Here is a 22,500-nt window from a genome sequence, read left to right as displayed (position 1 = left end):
TTTCAGGTCATTATATTGTAGTATAGTATGTTAAAATCTGAGAAATGGAGAGCGAAACAATGAAAAGAAAACATAGAAGAATTAAGGCAACGAAACATATATACGTACCTTCTCCTTTAGTTATGGAGAGATGGAGAAGAAATTGTGATAGGTCCAAATGAAGATAGAAACGATAGAAAATAGAAAGAAAATATACCTCGTGGGAGATGAAAACTGGAAAAAAACGAAGATTGAAATGAAAGAACGAGCGACTAAAAAGGGAGATAATTCCATGTAATAATGCAAAATTATTACTTCAAGGTGAAACAATCAAGATCAATAGACGCGGAATTCAATGTGAGTGGATAAACTAGAACTGACGACTAAGATCAATCTGTGAGGCTACCAATATGAGAGAGCAAATTCAGAGTTGAAAGCCTAATATCAATTAGTAAGCTAAGAAGAGTACAGATGATCTTAAAATCTAAACCTCTTTGCAAGTAAATGATAGCAGAAAGAGTTTAAAATTTCAACCTCCTTGCAAGTAAATAACAGCAGAAAGAGTTTAAAATTTCAACCTCTTTGCAAGTAAATAACAGCATAAATAGTTTGTGCATAAAACAATATTGAGAAGTGTGAGCACTGGGAAGAGTAAATGGGTGCAAATATTAAATGAAATCATGCTTTAAAAAGAAACAAAAAATATTTTATTAGTGCTAGTTTCAATAATTATGTTAAGTTTTCCTTTTCAACGGAATTGGCTGTAGAAGGAAGGGGGCTTGCACACGTGTTCTCCCAGACACCTGTCGAAGCAGCACTTGTCCAGGCCGCCGCACTTGTAGTCGCTGGAGCAGGTTACAGGTTGTCCACCGAAGCGTGTGGGTGGGCAGGTGGGACGGACTTGTGGGCAGTCGAGGGGCTTGGTGCCCACGGGGGCCTCGGGTTCAAAGACGGTCTCGCAGCAGTAGGCTTGTTGCTCCGGAGTTCGGCACCAGCGCCTGCATGTGGCGGGAGGGGCTGTGGCGCCGGGGAAGCCTCCGTGGGCTGAAACCACCGCCAGGACGCAGCACAGAATGACTCCGAGACCCTGCGAATTAAGAGGCTGTGTCAGGAGAGTTTGGAGACATTATGCATGGATATATGACCTTAGCTTTGTTCAGATTTGGAAATACAGATATAGATGAAGATATTCAAAATAACTATATTTCCGGTGAGTATTTCGCCTGTTTGAAATCAGTGTTATGTAAGTTTAAACAGAGTCATATTTTCTCTTTATCTTAAATGGAAAACAGCTTATCCTTTAGAGAAAAGGAATCCTCGAAGACACAAACATTTCCCCGCATTCCTCATGAATTAAATAAATCAACATGAAGAAGATGCGCCAGATTCGTACAAGATCTACCACAACCGCACCGCAGCCTCCGCCGCGCGTCTCAAAGCGCGAGGCAAGCACTCACCTTCATGCTGAAAGCGCGGGATGCTTGTGGGACTCGGAGGCTCGTCGTCGGCGCTTTATACGCGGCGCCAGACTGGCTCGCCGCTCTTCCTCGAACCTCGCGAGGAAAGCCCGAGTCGGAGAGAATTTTCCCAGAGTTCCTCGGCCCTTCGATGTGTGTGTGTTTGTTTGTTTGTTCTTTTTTTGGCGATGTTAGGATCTTTAATATTTGGATGAGACTGGAACAAATGTGTGGATGCTTATGAAAAGAAATGTATATATATATATATATATATATATATATATATATATATATATATATATATATATATATGTATGTATGTATATATATATATATATATATATATATATATATATTTTTTTTTTTTTTTTTTAATGAATATCGACCCTTAAACGTTACGTGCGTTTTTGCGGAACTTCTTTTTGGCGATGTTGGGATCTTTAAGGTTGGATGAGGTGGAAAATGATTGTATTATTTTCTTTATCATGGTTTGTTCACTTCCTCATTCTTATTTCCTGTCTCATTGTGGTTGTCTTACTCGTCTTGTCTTACGCGCTTATAGATAATAGTTTACTCACTGACTTATTTTGGCTTACCTTTTCATCCTCAATTACTCACTTATGCCATTTACTCATCTGCTCTTGTATGCTGTCTTGGTTTACTCACGTATCTTGTTTTGCTCACATATTCTGATTTCCTCACTGACTCATTTTGCTTACTCAACACATTCTCATCCTTGTTAGCACAAACATCGTTCAGTTCCTTGATTTACTCAATTACTCATCTTGGTCATCCATCACAAACTCATCCTAATTTACTCACATATCTTGGATTGCTCGCTCTTCTCGATTTACTCACTGACTCATCTTCGTGTCCTCATCTCAGGCTCAGTCATCTTCATATGCACACTGACTCAGCTCAGTTGACTCACCCATGTTGGTTTGTTCACTAACTCATCTTCGTGTCCTCATCTAAGGCTCAGTCATCTTCATATGCACACTGACTCAGCTCAGTTGACTCACCCATGTTGGTTTGTTCACTGACTCATCTTCGTCAGTCACTCATTCGTGTGGCGTCTTGTGGCAGCTTGGGTTTGATGGCAATTAAGCTTGGGAGTTTTGCGTCGCCTTCAGTTTCGAACAGAATTATTTAGTGGTTCGTAAAGTGTGTTTATTGACTAGGAATTAATTCATTGATTCGTAAAGTGTGTTTATTGACTAAGAATTAATTCAGTGATTCGTAAAGTGTGTTTATTGACTAAGAATTAATTCAGTGATTCGTAAAGTGTGTTTATTGACTAAGAATTAATTCAGTGATTCGTAAAGTGTGTTTATTGACTAGGAATTAATTCAGTGATTCGTAAAGTGTGTTTATTGACTAAGAATTAATTCAGTGATTCGTAAAGTGTGTTTATTGACTAAGAATTAATTCAGTGATTCGTAAAGTGTGTTTATTGACTAAGAATTAATTCAGTGATTCGTAAAGTGTGTTTATTGACTAAGAATTAATTCAGTGACTCGTAAAGTGTCTTTATTGACCAGGAATTCCTCTTGGATTAGAGGCCCGTGTTGGGTTGATCCACATTTTCCCTGTTATGGTCCTTTACAATGTGTATATTTATTTTCAGCGTTGATTTTAATTCTTGTGTTTCAGTGGAAAATTTTAGTCAATATTTTTTTGAAATCGCAATTTGCTTACTAATCACTTTAACTTGAATGTAAGAGGTAATGTATGATCTTTGCTAGTTTTACGGTTGGCGTCGAGTTCCATTTTTTTATTTTAATTTATTCATTTTTTTTTAATGAAATAATGTCGTTAATAACAGTTCTTGATTTTATTATTATCAGTATAAATATTATTATAAATGATCCAGTACCAAAGATTAATTAGATACCAAAACACCTTAGATGAAAGATTAATTTTACGGACGCATCTGTGATTTCCCTTCCAGTGAGCAGTTCATTTACTCAAATTCCTTCATAAACCGTAATATCGCTACAGGAATAAGGATATGGCTGACGGACTTTCCGAAATAGTAAAATGATTTAGCAGAAGTTAACAGATTAAACACTTTTCTTTTTATAAGGCTTTGATATAACCTTCTACAGTCAAAATAATCCGAACTAATCTGACATTTTCCCCTGTAATCCATTAAAGGTGTGGGTAAAGGTGAAACACATACGAAATATTATATAACTCATTGCTTATTTTAGTACGTTATGGTCTAACTAGAGAGAGGCAGAGTAATACAATATGAGATGTTGTGTATAACCAGTGAGAAGAATGTTGCTCATTCTTCTCTGGAATAGAATTGTCTAGACAGAAGAGTGAGTTAGTATGGATGAAATGCGATAAAAATAACAGAAGTTAAAGGATAACCATGTAGCCTAACATTTATTCATTAAGAGAAGCAGAGTAAATTAAAATGACCTTAATTAACTAACAGAGAAATGACTAAATCAGACTGTAAAGAGGATAAGATGAGTAAGCTAAACAAGGCCAGTAAATGAGTGACCCAAGATGAGTTAGTGACAAATGAGCTAAAAACGAAAAGGGACGAAGTGAGCAAACAAAGGTGAACATAAACTCTAATCCAAAACCAAGTAAACGAGAGAGAGGGAGAGAACAAAAAAGGTAAACCAAATTGATTGAATGAGTAAACAAAAATTGTTAAAAGGGAGCACAAAAATGAGTGATAGGGTACATCCAATAAATAAAATGAGGGTTTTTTAAAACATTTATTAGTCATGGACACTAAATGGATGAATAAATACGGTGTGTTTTCAACGGAATTGGCTGTAGAAGGAAGGGGGCTTGCACACGTGTTCTCCCAGACACCTGTCGAAGCAGCACTTGTCCAGGCCGCCGCACTTGTAGTCGCTGGAGCAGGTTACAGGTTGTCCACCGAAGCGTGTGGGTGGGCAGGTGGGACGGACTTGTGGGCAGTCGAGGGGCTTGGTGCCCACGGGGGCCTCGGGTTCAAAGACGGTCTCGCAGCAATAGACTTGTTGCTCTGGAGTTCGGCACCAGCGCCTGCATGTGGCGGGAGGGGCTGTGGCGCCGGGGAAGCCTCCTTGGGCTGAAACCACCGCCAGGACGCAGCACAGAATGACTCCGAGACCCTGTGAATTAGGAGTGTCAGTAAAGATTCTGGAGTCAGCGTGCATGAATATGACACTGGTTTTGTCTAAAATTAGACAAAATTAAGTTAGAAACTGAGACTTTCACAGGTGATAATTAGCCTGTTTTCATTTAGTTTTAAGAGTTAGTACTAATACATGAAGGATAAAAGAGCCTCATCTTTTCTTTACTATATTGAATGACATTTAGCTATCTCTTTAGAATATATATATATATATATATATATATATATATATATATATATATATATATATATATATATATATATATATATATATATAAGATGCACCAGATAGATTTACCACAATTATATCACAGCGTCCTTCGCATGCCTAAAAGCAACATGCAACCACTCACCTTCATGTTGAATGCGAGAGAAGTAAGTGTAGCTTCGGTAGTTGTTAATCTTCCTTATATACCCGTCCGACTGGCTTGGCTCCTCCCCCTTCTCCGAACCTCGTGACGTAAGCCTGAGTTTTCCAGGTGCTTCCAGCCGCTTCGAACCGCTTCCAGTTCTGACCGTGATTTGACAATATTAGCGTTAACAATACTGCCTTTAATTATGTTAGGATGTATAAGGTTGAATGGAACAGAGATACGGGTAAGTGTTCGCGAGGAGGAAGTTTTGAAAAGATTTCATGAATATGTAAAGAGAAAGGACGTGTGAGAGAGTGTGTGGATAAAAAAAAAAAAAATCGTATATAGAAAGAAAGAGTAAACATTCAAACATATATATATATATAAACATATATATAAATATGGAATATCAGACAAGAGGAGATAGATGGAGAAAGGACGGAATGATAAGAAAGCAAGGGGAATAAGAGGGAAGTAAGAAAGTTAAGAGAAATATGGAATGGTGGATTATAACAAAGGAAGGGTGGGTGTTGGCTGTATAGTTATATACATTCCCCATTGCTCCTTCTTAATTCAATCACCTACTCATCTCGAATTACTCATTTATTCATTTTGATTTATTCATACATTTTGCTTTATGTACTCATTAATCGTTTTTTTTTAACTATATTTAGTTTAATCTTTCGTCTCCCATTCTCTATTTACAGGTTGTTTTACTCACTAACAGCTCTTAATTTACTCATTGATTTGTTTATTTATCCTTGATTCGCTCCCTGATTCATCTTAATATACTCACTTACTCATTTTAGTTATCTCATTCATCTTCATATGCTGATTATTTATCCGAGTTTATTCATACAGATTCAAATACTCATCCTTTTGTTTAGCTCACTCCTCTTGATATATTCACTGACTCATCTCAGTGACTCATCTCTATACCCTCATCTCCATATTGTAGTTCACTCACCAATCTCTGTTAGTTCACTTCTCTTCATTTCCTCACTGACTCACTTTAGTGTATTCATCCTCATATACCCATTTACTCAACTAAGTTTACTAATTCTGTGTGGTTTACTCATTCACTGATTCATATGAATTCTTACTCAGATAGGTTTACTCACATTTTTTTTTTCTCTCTCTCATTTAACCCTCTTGATATTCTGATTTACTCACCTTTGTTTATCAGTGTAACATTGCATATGATTCGCTTACTCATATATAATAATTACTCGTTACTTAGTTACATTTACTCTGTACTTACATTCACATTTACTCTGTACTTACATTCACATTTACTCTGTACTTACATTCACATTTACTCGTTACTTACATTTCTTTGTGCTTATATTGTTTTCCTCAACTACCTCTCTGGGCTTATTCATTTATTCTGGTTGTTATTCATTTCAATTTACGCATATACCTCTCTCACTCTCGTATAACCTACCCTTCGTAATTATTCATCAGTCTTCCTCTCCGTTTTCTTTCCTCTCATACTCATCCTGTTGTTGTCTTTACTTCGCATAACTCTGGTCTCTTTTCACTATTTTTTTCCTTATGTACGATCCCCCCCCCTCCCCCACATTCTTCCTATTTTATATATTCATAAAAATATACATACATATATATATATATATATATATATATATATATATATATAAATATATATATATATATATATATATATATATATATATACACACACACACATTTCTCTTCACAAGCCACCCATTCTTCCCCTTTTATATATTCATAAATATATATATATATATATATATATATATATATATATATATATATATATATATATATATATATATATATATATATACATTTCTCTTCACAAGCATCCCATTCTTCCCCTTTTATATATTCATAATATATATATATATATATATATATATATATATATATATATATATATATATATATATATATATATATATATATATATATATATGCGGATCCGCACTGGTAAGAGGGATGTCGAGCTTTCCTACTATCGCTCGCGGGTTCGTTCTGACCTCCTGAAGGAACGACTCCCCGGCCATGTCTTCCAGCCCCTAGCTGACGTGGCCCACGATTCTTCCCGGTTCCTCTCCACTACCCATGCTCGCTCCCTCTCCCAGAAACTCTCCAACCTCACCTCCCGTAGTCCCTGGTCCCGCTTCTCCCTCACCGACACGGTTACCAACCTTTCCTCCCTGTCCTTGACCCCTCACCAACTACAACTCCTTGGCTTCGGTCTTTCCTTTGCTCTCCGCCGTCTTCCCCTTACCTCTATTGACATCGTTTCTTTTTTTGACCGGTTCATCTCCGCTCATAGGAACTCCTTGCCTGATGTCTCCCTCCTTCGTGGGGCCTTTCTCTTTCTCCTTCACCCTAACCCTTCCATCCCCAGGCGTTACCGTGAGGCCCTTCACAGCCTGCGCAGGGAGGATGTCACCATTTTGCCTTCTGATAAAGGTAACTCGGTAGTGGTCCTCGACCGAGCCTCCTACCTGCAGAAGGCCCAGGACCTGTTAGGTGACGCCTCCACCTATGCCCCCCTGACCAGTGACCCGCGGGAACGCATTGCTGCCACTTTCCACCGTCGTCTGAGAGAGCTTGCAGCCTGTTTCCCGGAGGCGAACCTTTACCAGAGGTTCAAGGTCGTTAACCCTCGCCTCCCTCATTTCTATGGGCTTCCTAAAACCGATAAGCCGGCCGTGCCTCTATGCCCCATCATCTCCTCCCGGGGATCGGTGACGCATCCTCTGGCGGCTTGGCTGGCTAAGTCTCTCACTCCCCTTCTCGGCACCTTCTCTCCTGCTCACCTTCGCCATTCACAGGACTTCATCTCTCGTGTCCGCGGTGTCCCGCCGGCGTCCATGCTGAACCTGGATGTCGACTCCCTGTTCACCAAGGTCCCGCTTGATGACGTCCTCGCTTTCCTTCAGAGGAAGCTCCCTGCCGAGGATCCTCGTCTTCCTCTTCCCACCGAAGTCTTCCTCCAGCTGATTCGTCTGTGTGTGGAGTCGAATTCCTTCTCCTTTGAGGGTCGTTTCTACTCACAGACGTTCGGTGTTGCCATGGGTTCTCCTCTCTCCCCTGTTCTGGCTAACCTGTACATGGAGTTCTTCGAGTCGGAGCTCCTCCCTTCCATCTCCCCTCGTCCTTCCATGTGGCTGAGATATGTAGATGACGTCTTCGCTCTCTGGCCCCATGAACCTTCCCTGTTTCCTGATTTCCTGTCGCAGCTGAATTCTCTCTCTCCATCCATCCGCTTCAAGGTGGAATGGGAGGTTGACGACAAGCTCCCTTTCTTGGACACTCTTGTCCATCGCTCTGCTGATCATTTCTCCTTTTCTATATACAGGAAGCCTATGCACAGTGGTATGTACATAAACTTCTTCTCGTACCATCCACTGCATGTGAAGAGAGGGGTTGCCACCTCGCTGTTTCTCCGTGCCCTCCGCATCTGTGACCCCCAGTACCTGGATGGAGAGATCGACTTCCTGCGTCGTTCGTTCTCCAAACTGGGCTATTTTCGCCATGTCCTAGACGTCGCGTTATCCAGGGCGCGACGTACCTTCTACCATGACTCCCCTCCCAATGAGTCTCCTCACCTGCCTGTCCTCAGCCTGCCTTACACTGAGGAGATCTACTCCCTCCGTCGGCCCCTGCAGTCTCTCAACTGCAGACTCTCCTTTCGCCAGGTGAATACTCTCCGTCGGAACCTGGTTCACACCTGCCCTCCCTCTACCTCGAAGGTGGGCACCTATGCTGTTCCGTGTGCCTCCTGTGATAAGCAGTATTTTGGTGAAACAGGCGCCAGTCTTACTAAGCGTCTGTCTCAGCATAAGTACGCTGTATCCAGAGGACATAGCAACAACGCCCTCTTCTGCCATCAGTGGGACACTGGCCATCAGATGGACTGGAAAGCTGCACGCATTCTCTTCCCTTCCGCTGATGTCCATGCCCGCAGACTGGTGGAATCTTCTCTCATTAAGCTGCTGCACAATTTCAACTTGAACAGCGGTTTCTCTCCTGCCGACAGCCTCCTCGCTTCCCACATCCTTCGTCTCCTCCCTTATGCCGGTCACCCGTCACATAGACCGCCTGATCCTTCGACCTGATCTGACCTCCCTTCGCTTCCGTTCTCCTGTCCTCTCCTGCCCCGTAGTTCCCGAGTGTTTCTCCTCCTTTCCCTCTTATACCGCTTCGTCTCCCTTGCCTCTCCAGACCCGAAGATGGAATCGAGGACGATTCCGAAACTGTTGTCTCACTTTCATCAATAAATCTAGTTTGTACATTGTGGGTTTTTCTTCCATATATATATATATATATATATATATATATATATATATATATATATATATATATATATATATATATATATACACATTTCTTTTCATAAGCATCCACACATTTGTTCCAGTCTCATCCAAATATTAAAGATCCTAACATCGTCTAACACACACACACACACACACACACACACACACACACGTGACGTCGAAGGGCCGAGGAACTCTGGGAAAATTCTCTCCGACTCGGGCTTTCCTCGCGAGGTTCGAGGAAGAGCGGCGAGCCAGTCTGGCGCCGCGTATAAAGCGCCGACGACGAGCCTCCGAGTCCCACAAGCATCCCGCGCTTCCAGCATGAAGGTGAGTGCTTGCCTCGCGCTTTGGGACGCGCGGCGGAGGCTGCGGTGCGGATGTGGTAGATCTTGTACGAATCTGTTGCTTCTTCTTCATGTTGATTCACTTAATTCATGAGGAATGCGAGGAAATGTTTGTGTCTTCGAGGATTCCTTTTCTCTAATGGATAAGCTGTTCTACATTTAAAATAAAAGGAAAATATGACGTTTTTTTTTTAAACATAATATCAATACTGAATTCAAACTGGCGAAATATTCACCGGAAATATAGTTATTTTGAATATCTTCATCTCTATCTGTATTTCCAAATCTGAACAAAGCTAAGGTCATATATCCATGCATATTGTCTCCAAACTCCCTTGACACAGCCTCCTATTTCGCAGGGTCTCGGAGTCATTCTGTGCTGCGTCCTGGCGGTGGTTTCAGCCCACGGAGGCTTCCCCGGCGCCACAGCCCCTCCCGCCACATGCAGGCGCTGGTGCCTAACTCCGGAGCAACAAGCCTACTGCTGCGAGACCGTCTTTGAACCCGAGGCCCCCGTGGGCACCAAGCCCCTTGACTGCCCACAAGTCCGTCCCACCTGCCCACCCACACGCTTCGGTGGACAACCTGTAACCTGCTCCAGCGACTACAAGTGCGGCGGCCTGGACAAGTGCTGCTTCGACAGGTGTCTGGGAGAACACGTGTGCAAGCCCCCTTCCTTCTACAGCCAATTCCGTTGAAAACTCACCGTATTTATTCATCCATGTAGTGTCCATGACTACTAAATGTTTCCAAAAATCCTCATTTTATTTATTAACTTTTTTGTTTACTCATTCAGTCACTTTGGTTTACCTTTTTGGTTCTCTGTCTCTCTCTCTCGTTTACTTGTTTTTGGATTACAATTTATGTTCTCCTTTATTTACTCACTTCGTCATTTTTAGTTATTAGCTCATATGTCACTAACTCATCTTGGGTCACTCATTTACTAGCCTTGTTTTGCTTACTCATCTTGTTTTCTTAGTCTGATAGTTAATTCAGGTCATTTTAATTTACTCCGTTTCTCTTAATGAATAAGCGATAACTTACATGATTATCTTTTAACTTTCCGTTATTTTTATCGCATTCTATCCATACTCACTCACTCTTCGTCTATCTCCTGTGAGAAGAATGAGCAACATTCTTCTCACTGGTTATACACAATATCTCATATTACATTACTCTGCCTCTCTCTAATTAGACCATAACATACTAAAATAAGCAATGAGTTATATAATATTTCGTGTGCGTTTCCCCTTCACCCACACCCTTAATGGATTACAGGGGATAATGTCAGATTACTTCAGATTATTTTGACTGTAGAAGGTTATATCAAAGCGTTATACGAAAGTGTTTAATCTGTTAACTTCTGTTATATCAATTTACTATTTCGGAAAGTCCCTCAGCCATATCCTTATTCCTGTAGCGATATTACGGTTTATGGAGGAATTTGAGTAAATGAACTGCTCACTGGAAGGGAAATCACAGATGCGTCCGTAAAATTACTCTTGCATCTAAGGTGTTTTGGTATCTAATTAATCTTTGGTACTGGATCAGGTTCTCTTGCTGTTTTTTGGTGAATGTGATTGTCACTTTTTCATTGGAAACACTACATTGGTCTTAGTTTAGCCGCATTTCATTACATATTACTTTTCAATTCTAAAAATATACAGCTTTTTTAGTTGTGTTTTTTGCAAGGCCTACAGATTCTACCTAGAAATTGTATGTGATAAAAAGAAGAAAAAAAAAACTGAAGTACATATTGTGTTTATTCTTTAGAAAAAATATTACAAAGACTTCAAATAACAAACACTAGCATTCATCCATAAACATGTATCAATTAATTAACAAATATACACCACGCTCTTTGGTAGCACCTACGCTTAAAAGAAAAACAGGAAAAATATGCATTTATAATGATATTTATATTGATAATAATAAAATCAAGAGCTGTTGTTAACGGCTTATTATTTCATTAAAAAATAAATAAATAAAAATAAAACAATGGAACTCGACGCCAACAGCAATACTGGCCAAGATCATCCTTTACCTCTTAAATTCAAGTTAAAGTGATTAGTAAGCAAATTACCGTTTCAAAAAATATTGACTAAAATTTTCCACTGAAACCCAAGAATAAAAATCAACGCTGAAAAAAATAAATATACATATTGTAAAGAACCATGACTGAAAATGTGGATCAACCCAACACGGGCCTCTGATCCAAAAGGAATCCCTGGTCAATAAAGACATTTTACGAATCACTGAATTAATTCTTAGTCAATAAACACACTTTACGAACCACTGAATTAATTCTTAGTCAATAAATACACTTTACGAATCACTGAATTATTCTGTTCGAAACTGAAGGCGACGCAAAACTCCCAAGCTTAATTGCCATCAAACCCAAGCTGCCACAAGACGCCACACGAATGAGTGACTGACGAAGATGAGTCAGTGAACAAACCAACATGGGTGAGTCAACTGGGCTGAGTCAGTGTGCATATGAAGATGACTGAGCCTGAGATGAGGACACGAAGATGAGTCAGTGAGTAAATCGAGGAGAGCGAGCAATCCAAGATGTGTGAGTAATTTAGGATGAGCATGTGATGAGTGACCAAGATAAATCAGTGAGTAAATCAAGGAATTGAACGATAATTGTGTTAATAAGGATGAGAATGTGTTGAGTAAACAAAATGAGTCAGTGAGGAAATCGAAATGTGAGCAAAACAAGATATGTGAGTAAACTAAAACAGCATACAAGAGCAGATGAATAAATGGCATAATTGAGCAATTGAGGATGAAAAGGTAAGCCAAAATAAGTCAGTGAGTAAACTATTATCTATAAGCGCGTAAGACAAGACGAGTAAGACAACCACAATGAGACAGGAAATAAGAATGAGGAAGTAAACAAACCATGATGAAGAAAATAATACAGATGGATGAGCAAACTGAGATGAATAAAAAAGGTAAACTGAGATGAGAATGGCTTTAAACCAAGATGAATAAACCATGGTAAATAAGTCATAAGTAAAATAGTAAACTAAGATGGATAAAGAGAAAGGATAACTGAGTAAGCCAAGTATATGAATGAGTGAACTAAATGGGATGAGAGTATCCAAGATAAGTAAATGGAACACGAAGAGTAAACCAAGATGAGTAAATAAACCGAAGATGAGTGAGAACGTCAAAACAAGAGACGGAAAATGCTTGTGACTCACACACACACGCCGTGCATTCCATTCTTGGTTGTTTTACTCACTTTGTCTTCCTCTTCGTTTTCTTTCTCCTCACGCGCGTCCTCTCTCATCATTTTGTATCCCTTACTTCACATGCCTTTCGTTGTCTCTTCTTCCATTCATTTCTTAGCCATGATTTCCTTAACTATGATACCCCCCCCCCCCCACCACCACCACCACCACCCTCCACACACACTCTTTCTCTTTATACATTTATGAAATCTCTGGAAAACCTTCCACCTGCGTCCACTCATTTTCCACCTCATCCAACCTTCAAGATCCCAACATCGCCAAAAAGAAGTTCCGCAAAAATGCACGTAACGTTTAAGGGCCGATATTCATTAAAATAAATAAATAAATAAATAAATAAATAATGAAATATATATATATATATATATATATATATACATTTCTTTTCATAAGCATCCACACATTTGTTCCAGTCTCATCCAAATATTAAAGATCCTAACATCGTCAAAAAAAGAACAAACAAACACACACACGTGACGTCGAAGGGCCGAGGAACTCTGGGAAAATTCTCTCCGACTCGGGCTTTCCTCGCGAGGTTCGAGGAAGAGCGGCGAGCCAGTCTGGCGCCGCGTATAAAGCGCCGACGACGAGCCTCCGAGTCCCACAAGCATCCCGCGCTTCCAGCATGAAGGTGAGTGCTTGCCTTGCGCTTTGGGACGCGCGGCGGAGGCTGCGGTGCGGTTGCGGTAGATCTTGTACGAATCTGGCGCATCTTCTTCATGTTGATTTACTTAATTCATGAGGAATGCGAGGAAATGTTTGTCTCTTCGAGAATTCCTTTACTCTAAAGGAGGAGCTGTTTTACATTTAAGATAGAGATATTATGACGATTTTTTAACTTCAACATTGATTTCAAACAGTTGAAATATTCACCGGAAATATTCTTATTTTGAATATCTTCATCTATATCTGTATTTCCAAATCTGGACAGAGTTAAGGTCACAAATCCATGCATTCTGCCTCCAAACTCTCCTGACACAGCCTCCTAATTCGCAGGGTCTCGGAGTCATTCTGTGCTGCGTCCTGGCGGTGGTTCCAGCCCACGGAGGCTTCCCCGGCGCCACAGCCCCTCCCGCCACATGCAGGCGCTGGTGCCTAACTCCAGAGCATCAATCCTACTGCTGCGAGACCGTCTTTGAACCCGAGGCCCCCGTGGGCACCAAGCCCCTCGACTGCCCACAAGTCCGTCCCACCTGCCCACCCACACGCTTCGGTGGAGCACCTGTAACCTGCTCCAGCGACTTCAAGTGCGGCGGCCTGGACAAGTGCTGCTTCGACAGGTGTCTGGGAGAACACGTGTGCAAGCCCCCTTCCTTCTACAGCCAATTCCGTTGAAAACACACCGTATTTATTCATCCATGTAGTGTCCATGACTAATAAATGTTTCCAAAAATCCTCATTTTATTTATTGGATGTACCCTATCACTCATCTCTGTGCTCCCTTTTAACAATTTTTGTTTACTCGTTCAATCACTTTGGTTTACCTTTTTCGTTTTCTCTCTCTCTCTCGTTTACTTGTTTTTGGATTAGAGGTAATATTTAGATAATAATAGAGGTAATAATTAGAGGTAAAGACTCACTTCGTCCCTTTAGTTTTAGCTCATATGTCACTATCTCACCTATCTTGGTTCCCTGATTTTTTTTCTTTCTTTATTTATCTATTTATTTTGTTAGTTTACTTATTCTGTCACCGGTTCCTTGATTTTTTTTCTTTTTTCTTTTAGTTCGCATATTCTATAACTTTGGTTCCCTGATCTTTTTCTTTTTTTCTTCTTCTTCTTTTTCTTCTTATTTTGTGTTTGGAGTTTAGGCTCAATTACTCACTTCATCGCTCTTAGTTACCAGCTCATATGCCACTAATTCATCCGGAGTCACTCCTTTGCCGGTCTTGCTCTGCTTATTCCATGATTTAGTCATTGTTTTTTAGTTGATTCCGTAGGTCGCTTTAGTTTACCCAGCATCTCTGAATAAGTGATTAGATGCATTTTAATCTCTTGTCTCACCTCACGAACTCACTCTTTGTCTATCCCTTTCAGCATGAACTGTTCTTTAGCTGTTTCCTCATTCTTCTTGCTGGCTGGAGGTTATATCTTTTCTTAAACACACATACATGTAACATATATATATATATATATATATATATATATATATATATATATATATATATATATATATATATATATATATATATATATATATTTATATTTATATAATATCTATTCAAATGTCTTTTTACAGTACTGCAAAAATATGTTTGGATCAATTTTAATATAACTAATGATATTCTCTGTTGGGAGATTTTGAAATATAAACAAAGTACATGACAATGAATTCTTATAAGATTTATTCCAAAAATAGGGTCGCCACCACCAGGAATTTTGGGCTTTAACGAAACCCCGAGATAACCCACTTTTGATTTGCTTTAAAATGTTATGAGTAGCATGACTTAATAAAGCTCTTGGGATGGCTCTCTTAATTGTGTGCTAAAGGTACAATTAGTCATAGAAACATAACTAACTTCGGTTATTCTTTTGATCATATAGAAATTATGTTGCATATTACAAAGCTTTTTTCTATTATTAGCAACTACAGATATAAGAATATTAATTTTCTACCAAATCATTTTATAATTTTACACCCTCCCTTCTACCCATTATAAATCAATAATAAACACAAAATATATATAATATAAATAAAAGGGAAACAGGAAGGAGACAGCCAACAGCTTGGCAGAAAAGGAGTAGAACTGTTTTGACACTAATTTTCCCAACCAGTAGTACTCAGTGGCAACAATCTAATGTATATGGATTCGTTTCTCTCTTATTTCAATTATCCGGCATTGGAATGTTCAACTTCCAGGTAAAAAGGCTTTCATATCCAGTACTGATACCTGAACAGGATGAGTCTTGATCCATCTGTAGAAGGTCAGTGATCCCACACCCTGCTTAACCCTGTGACGTCCTCCCCCATTTAGTTGTGAAACAATATAAGCAACTCAATTATTCATAGATATTTTAAATAACTGTCTTCGTTTACTAGTTCTAAGATGAAATTTTGTTATATTCTTATGCCTTTAAAAGAAAATTATGTAAATAAACATTTCGTTCGGGTTTTGTAATTCTGTCTTGCTCTATTTTCCCATTTTGGAATGTACCTCAGTCACATTGCCGTTTATGGATGATTTTGAGCAAATGGTCAATTCAGAGGAACCAAAATCACCAAAGCATCTGAAAATTTACTCTTTTATTCATTTAAGATGAATGTAAAATATCTTCATCTTAGGCAGGAGTCAGATTTCTTTGTTCTGTTTATGTTAAGTGTGAGTTAACCCTTGCCACTAACAATGCTTTTTTTTTTTTTTTTTTTTTACCCGGAGTTCATTTCATATTATTTATAAAACTATTGGTTTATTATTTGATCTTATTATTTTGATTTTATTTATTTTATTTACTTTTATCACCCACAATTCAAAACGCATGTGCACTAGACAAACTTAGTTTACTTTATTTTATACCTTACACTAAAAACTTATTTCCCGTTAATATTTTTACATTGAGTATCAAAACAAAAGTATCAGTACGCGCCATTCCAGTTAATTCCTTATTAAGTTTAATCCAGATTTCTAGTACGCATCCAGGATCAACTGTAGATACACCTCTGGACTTGCATTAACATTTAAGCTCGAAATTTAATCCTGCACTTGCGAAGAACGAGCTAGTAAACCCTACCAATCACATGCACTGATATGTAATAAATCATCTGACAATCAAGTATATACACACACAAACACACACACGCATATGTGTATATATGCATTCATCTGTAATTTTGTGTATAATGTTTCCCATAGGTGCATTAATTTGAACCATGATCAAATTAGTACAGTAACGGTCAAAACTCTTGTCAAATGTTTCGAATTCCGTCTCGAACATCCCTTAATACCACACTTTATGTATAGGGTAAGACTGATTCGAAGCTTCATGTTATTAAAAAAAAACTTTTTGTCCGTTACTGTACGCAAGTAGAACTCGGCGGTATATACACATGTTACATAATCGATCAAAAGTGTCACGTAATCATGAATGGCACTTGCTGAATGGGGTAATTCACCAGAGCACCAAGATTGCCCTCTACCGGCTACCTTCGCAACCAGGGCTGTCTCCTTTTCCATAGCATTTCTGCCGTTTTCTAAGCATCATATGATAAAGAAAACGGATGTAGATCATTAAATTGAACCATATACTATCATAAACGCGTAAATTCTTGATTATAGTTACAGTACGTAGGCTCAGAGTCTGATGATTATAGGATTCCCCATGTTTCTAGTTTATTACATTTCCTAAAGCAATATACAATAAATCAATTATTAAGCCAATAACGTAATAACGTTTAATGACATAAAATGGACCTGCATCTCTTTATAGAAAACGTATTAGATGTGTAACTTTAGAAAATGCAACATTGAACCTATAAACTTGATTTAGCTAAAAAGTATACGACTATCCATAGTGTCTTGCAGGGCTGAAGGTCGAAAGTCAGTCTATGGGACTGTGGCTCTGCCTTTGATGATGACCCGCTGGAAAACCCAGCTGAAGTGACATCGGATGAAATTTCCAAGGCGATTACGTTCAGTCTAACCCCGTCGTATCAGTTCCTAACAGGATGGTTTCAGCAATTTTCATGGTTAATTCATCTGAACATGGGAATATCCCAATATTGCTTTTAACACTTTTCATTTGCATCGAGCCACCTGTAATCCTGAAAACAACAAAACTAAAACCAACGGAAAAAAAATCCGTAGTAACGTCTCCATCCGTTGGTCGACATTTTGATTCCATTCAGCAGATGAATTTCCGTAGATTTCCATCCCTCGCAACTAAAGTGGTTAAGTTGATTTACGCTAGTTGCTCTTGAAAGGCGAATTACCATCTCTAAGTGAATCCTACTTTACCACCGCTGGTAAACGAGCAGGTAAATGCCATACGGATGTATGGTATGTATGGATGTTTATTGCGTACGTGAGTGTGACGTCACATGTCATGGTCCAATTTTATTTTATTTTATTTTGTTTACACGTTTTTCTGTTTTTGGCGTCAAAAAATTATTAGGCCTATCCTGTTTACCTTTTTCCTCGATTTCTGAAAAGATTTTTTTTTCACTTTTCTATTCTTATCAAAGTTCACATGTCATCACGTGCATACTAAGGAGGAAACGACTTGGATTCTCCTGATCTTAAATATGTATTGATGAGTCTAAAATTGGTTAATGAGTACGAAAGCGGCGAAAGATAAAGATTAAGAATGCAAGTTGAAGAAGATAAATGATAATAATAAAAAAGAAGAAATGATAATAATAATAATAAAAAGAAGAAATAATAATAATAAATAAATAAATATAAAAGTCGATGAACTGAAAAGAGAGGGTGAAATGGTGAGTTCAGCGAGATGTGAAAAAAATGCTAATAAATTTATACAAAGGTGAATACTTTAACGACAGTTAATACAGTAAAACCAATAGATTACTATTTAAAGTTATAAGGAAACCAAGATAGGTGATCAAACCTAGACCAGGATATGATTATCCATGATGAGTAAATAAAGAGGATTGAGTAAAAGATGAGCTTAAAATCCAAATCCCCGAACAATGGACCAGGACACCAAGATGAAAGAGTAAATTAAGTTGATAAGATGAGTAATCCAAGGTGAGCGAGTGGATAAGCCAAAATAAGTGATCGAGAATTCCACAATGAGTAAATACATGTAAACATTCAATGAAAATGATGGACTCATCTTTGGACTAACACTTTATTAGTCATGGGTTCTACACGAATCAGTAATTCCTTCCTGATTCCCTTCTCAACCGAACTGGTTGTAGAAGGAAGGGGGCTTGCACACGTGTTCTCCCAGACACCTGTCGAAGCAGCACTTGTCCAGGCCGCCGCACTTGAAGTCGCTGGAGCAGGTTACAGGTCCTCCACCGAAGCGTGTGGGTGGGCAGGTGGGACGGACTCGTGGGCAGTCGAGGGGCTTGGTGCCCACGGGGGCCTCGGGTTCAAAGACGGTCTCGCAGCAGTAGGATTGATGCTCCGGAGTTAGGCACCAGCGCCTGCATGTGGCGGGAGGGGCTGTGGCGCCGGGGAAGCTTCCGTGGGCTGGAACCACCGCCAGGACGCAGCACAGAATGACTCCGAGACCCTGAGAGTTAGGAAAGTGTGTCAGGAAATAGTTCAGAGCCTACACACGTAGCTGAATTACAGAGGTTCTATAGATAATGAAACACATAGAGATAAATAAGCTGTTTTACGTGCAATTTCTTTTCGTTCATGCATCCCGGGAAGGATTTCATAACTGTTCCCTTTGTATTTGAATCAAGTGCAAGAAAGCAAAATGGCCAAGCCTTTATTCTGCTAGCTATCTAAATTCAAGCATGTTACAAAAATACAAGAAATCCTTGTAAGAAGAAACAATCCTAAGCCAGTAGTGTTCTAGTCAAAGCCACACGGATTTAAATTTACTATAATACATATAATCTAGTGAAAAACTGAAGCCTGAAAATCGTAATCAATCAAGTTTAACATCATGAGGGTCAAAGTTTCATTATATATTCCTTTTACGTATTACATCGATTGCAAGTAAATACGTATCCTCTAACATAATCTTAACATAATCTTTCACATAAAGAATTTATTTTGAATGAATTTATTTATCAAGCTATTGCATTTTATTTTTTATATTTCATTTATTGATATTTATACGAAGTGTGGTCAGTAGATGAGCTCAAATATGCAAATCCTTAGATATTGTTTCATTGAATTTAATCTTACTTCTGTGATGAGACAAAGTGTATGCATTAATTTACCATATAAACCTAACAGAAAAGTATAACCATAACCAGTGAAATAATGATGTAATAATAAATAATGTAGTAATAACTAATGAATGATAAATTGTGTTATCCATTTCCGCCATTATGCGCAGGAATACAGCCTCTCTGCCATGCAATCTTAAAGACAGTATAAAATTCAGAGGCTCATGCATTATATGTATAAAAATATGAAATATGAATATAAATGAATACATAAATAAATACATGTGCGTGCGTGTGTTACATACACACACATACATATATACATATATAATATATACATATGTATGTGTGTATGTATATATATATATATATATATATATATATATATATATATATATATATATATATATATACATATATATATATATATATATCATATATTATATATTAATTTTAGCTCTCTCCAAGCTTTATATATTCCAAAATGGCACAGGGATGTCCTCAGTATCTACATACTTATATAGACCTAATGTTTACAACAAGCTATAGATCAACGCGTTTCTAAAATTAATCCTTATGAATAATTTTTCAGGGGGGGTGACTTTCACAGGGGGGGGGGGGTGCAAACCTACAATTAAATATCAGGATGGATTTCAACATGCCCAGGGGATATTGTCCAAGGGTTAAACCATGTTATACTCTGTATTTCATGTTATACTCTGTATTTCATGTTATACTCTGTATTTCATGTTATACTGTATATATCATGTTATACTCTATATTTCATGTTATACTCTATATTTCATGTTATACTCTGCATTTCATGTTATACTCTATATTTCATGTTATACTCTGTATTTCATGTTATACTCTGTATTTCATGTTATACTCTGTATTTCATGTTATACTGTATATATCATGTTATACTCTATATTTCATGTTATACTCTATATTTCATGTTATACTCTGCATTTCATGTTATACTCTATATTTCATGTTATACTGTATATATCATGTTATACTCTATATTTCATGTTATACTCTATATTTCATGTTATACTCTATATTTCATGTTATACTCTATATTTCATGTTATACTGTATATATCATGTTATACTCTATATTTCATGTTATACTCTATATTTCATGTTATACTGTATATATCATGTTATACTCTATATTTCATGTTATACTCTATATTTCATGTTATACTGTATATATCATGTTATACTCTATATTTCATGTTATACTCTATATTTCATGTTATACTGTATATATCATGTTATACTCTATATTTCATGTTATACTCTATATTTTATGCTATACTCTATATCTCATGTTATACTCTATATCTCATGTTATACTCTATATTTCATGTTATACTCTATATTTCATGTTATACTCTGTATTTCATGTTATACTCTATATCTCATGTTATACTCTATATTTTATGCTATACTCTATATCTCATGTTATACTCTATATTTCATGTTATACTCTATATTTTATGCTATACTCTATATCTCATGTTATACTCTATATCTCATGTTATACTCTATATTTCATGTTATACTCTATATTTTATGTTATACTCTATATCTCATGTTATGCTCTATATTTCATGTTATACTCCGTATTTCATGTTATACTCTGTATTTCATGTTATACTCTATATTTTATGTTATACTCTATATCTCATGTTATACTCTATATTTTACGTTATACTCTATATTTTATGCTATACTCTATATCTCATGTTATACTCTGTATTTCATGTTATACTCTATATTTCATGTTATACTCTATATTTTATGTTATACTCTATATCTCATGTTATACTCTATATTTCATGTCATACTCTATATTTCATGTCATACTCTATATTTTATGTTATACTCTATATTTCATGTTATACTCTATATTTCATGTTATACTCTATATTTTATGTTATACTCTATATTTCATGTCATACTCTATATTTCATGTTATACTCTATATCTCATGTTATGCTCTATATCTCATGTTATACTCTATATTTCATGTTATACTCTATATTCCTCAGAAAGTGAGAAACCGGCATCTCTTTGTCAATATCAGTGACTCTGGTCCCATCATTCACAAAACTTCTCGTGACTCTCTGACAGATTCTAAATTTGAATATAAATACTTCACTCTATACCCTAATACTCGAATGCTTTATGAATAAAATACATTAATTTGAACAAAGTGTAGCAGACTGAAACAAGATCAACCGCTTTCAAGTGTACACGTATATGTACACAAACACACAAACATATACGCACACACACAGACGGCGTCTCAGACAGTAATACTTTTGTTTTCTTATAAATTTTGATCTATTCATCAATATATAAATAGGTGTGTTTGTGTGTGTATGTGTGTGTGTGTGTGTGTGTGTGTGTACATGCGCATGTGTGTGTGTGTGTGTGTGTATACATGCGCACGTGTGTGTGTGCCTGCGAATTGTCTGATTTTAAATACCAAGCGAGCACTCACCTGCATGTTGTCTGAGAGGGATAAATGGTGAATGGTTTCCAGAGCTGCCGTCTTTCGTATATATACACGGCCGTTCCCGATTGGCTCCGCCCACTTCCCCGAAAGTCACGTGGCAAAAATACCGAAGCCTTGAAAGTTTTCCTAGAGTTTGGTGTTGTTTCCACTCCCATTTTCTTGTTATTATTATTATTATTGTTATTGTTATTATTAATTATTATTTCTTTTTTTTTCTTTTTCTTCTTTCTCTTATTATTATTATTATTATTATTATCATTATTATTATTATTATTATTATTTCTTTTTTCTTTCTTCTTTCTAT

At 37.6% G+C, this 22,500-nt stretch overlaps 5 protein-coding genes across 7 annotated transcripts; 2 read left to right on the top strand and 3 right to left on the bottom strand.

Annotated features, from left to right (window-relative positions):
• Window positions 1–663: 663 nt before the first annotated feature.
• On the bottom strand, window positions 664–1,566 carry LOC113801828 (uncharacterized). 2 transcript variants are annotated; one of them, XM_027352258.2, is made up of 2 exons: window positions 1,437–1,566; window positions 664–1,066 (listed from the first exon to the last, which is right to left on the bottom strand). In XM_027352258.2, the coding sequence occupies exons 1-2, from the start codon at window positions 1,440–1,442 to the stop codon at window positions 728–730; spliced, it is 345 nt and encodes a 114-aa protein (XP_027208059.2). In that variant the 5' UTR covers window positions 1,443–1,566; the 3' UTR covers window positions 664–727. The 2 variants fall into 2 exon arrangements, with proteins under 2 accessions (XP_027208059.2, XP_027208058.2); XM_027352257.2 differs by lacking the exon at window positions 1,437–1,566 and adding an exon at window positions 1,311–1,337.
• A 2,593-nt stretch (window positions 1,567–4,159) lies between these two features.
• Window positions 4,160–5,063, bottom strand: LOC113801830 (uncharacterized). The gene is made up of 2 exons (XM_027352259.2): window positions 4,935–5,063; window positions 4,160–4,558 (listed from the first exon to the last, which is right to left on the bottom strand). Exons 1-2 carry the CDS (start codon window positions 4,938–4,940, stop codon window positions 4,220–4,222), a joined length of 345 nt encoding a protein of 114 aa, XP_027208060.1. The 5' UTR covers window positions 4,941–5,063; the 3' UTR covers window positions 4,160–4,219.
• A 4,393-nt stretch (window positions 5,064–9,456) lies between these two features.
• LOC113801827 (uncharacterized) lies at window positions 9,457–10,355 on the top strand. The gene is made up of 2 exons (XM_027352256.2): window positions 9,457–9,580; window positions 9,957–10,355. The coding sequence occupies exons 1-2, from the start codon at window positions 9,575–9,577 to the stop codon at window positions 10,293–10,295; spliced, it is 345 nt and encodes a 114-aa protein (XP_027208057.2). The 5' UTR covers window positions 9,457–9,574; the 3' UTR covers window positions 10,296–10,355.
• A 2,976-nt stretch (window positions 10,356–13,331) lies between these two features.
• Window positions 13,332–14,252, top strand: LOC138860205 (uncharacterized). Of its 2 annotated transcripts, none has more exons than XM_070117386.1 (2): window positions 13,332–13,488; window positions 13,854–14,252. In XM_070117386.1, the coding sequence occupies exons 1-2, from the start codon at window positions 13,483–13,485 to the stop codon at window positions 14,190–14,192; spliced, it is 345 nt and encodes a 114-aa protein (XP_069973487.1). In that variant the 5' UTR covers window positions 13,332–13,482; the 3' UTR covers window positions 14,193–14,252. The 2 variants fall into 2 exon arrangements, with proteins under 2 accessions (XP_069973487.1, XP_069973486.1); XM_070117385.1 differs by lacking the exon at window positions 13,332–13,488 and adding an exon at window positions 13,588–13,614.
• Window positions 14,253–18,647: 4,395 nt separating this feature from the next.
• Window positions 18,648–22,280, bottom strand: LOC113801818 (uncharacterized). The gene is made up of 2 exons (XM_070117384.1): window positions 22,182–22,280; window positions 18,648–19,051 (listed from the first exon to the last, which is right to left on the bottom strand). The coding sequence occupies exons 1-2, from the start codon at window positions 22,185–22,187 to the stop codon at window positions 18,713–18,715; spliced, it is 345 nt and encodes a 114-aa protein (XP_069973485.1). The 5' UTR covers window positions 22,188–22,280; the 3' UTR covers window positions 18,648–18,712.
• Between the last annotated feature and the right edge of the window lie 220 nt (window positions 22,281–22,500).

The sequence above is a fragment of the Penaeus vannamei genome, chromosome 40, assembly GCF_042767895.1.
Source record: "Penaeus vannamei isolate JL-2024 chromosome 40, ASM4276789v1, whole genome shotgun sequence".
NCBI classification, from domain to species: domain Eukaryota; kingdom Metazoa; phylum Arthropoda; class Malacostraca; order Decapoda; family Penaeidae; genus Penaeus; species Penaeus vannamei.
Note: the sequence above shows the minus strand (reverse complement) of the source record. Positions and strands in the feature narration are given on the sequence as shown.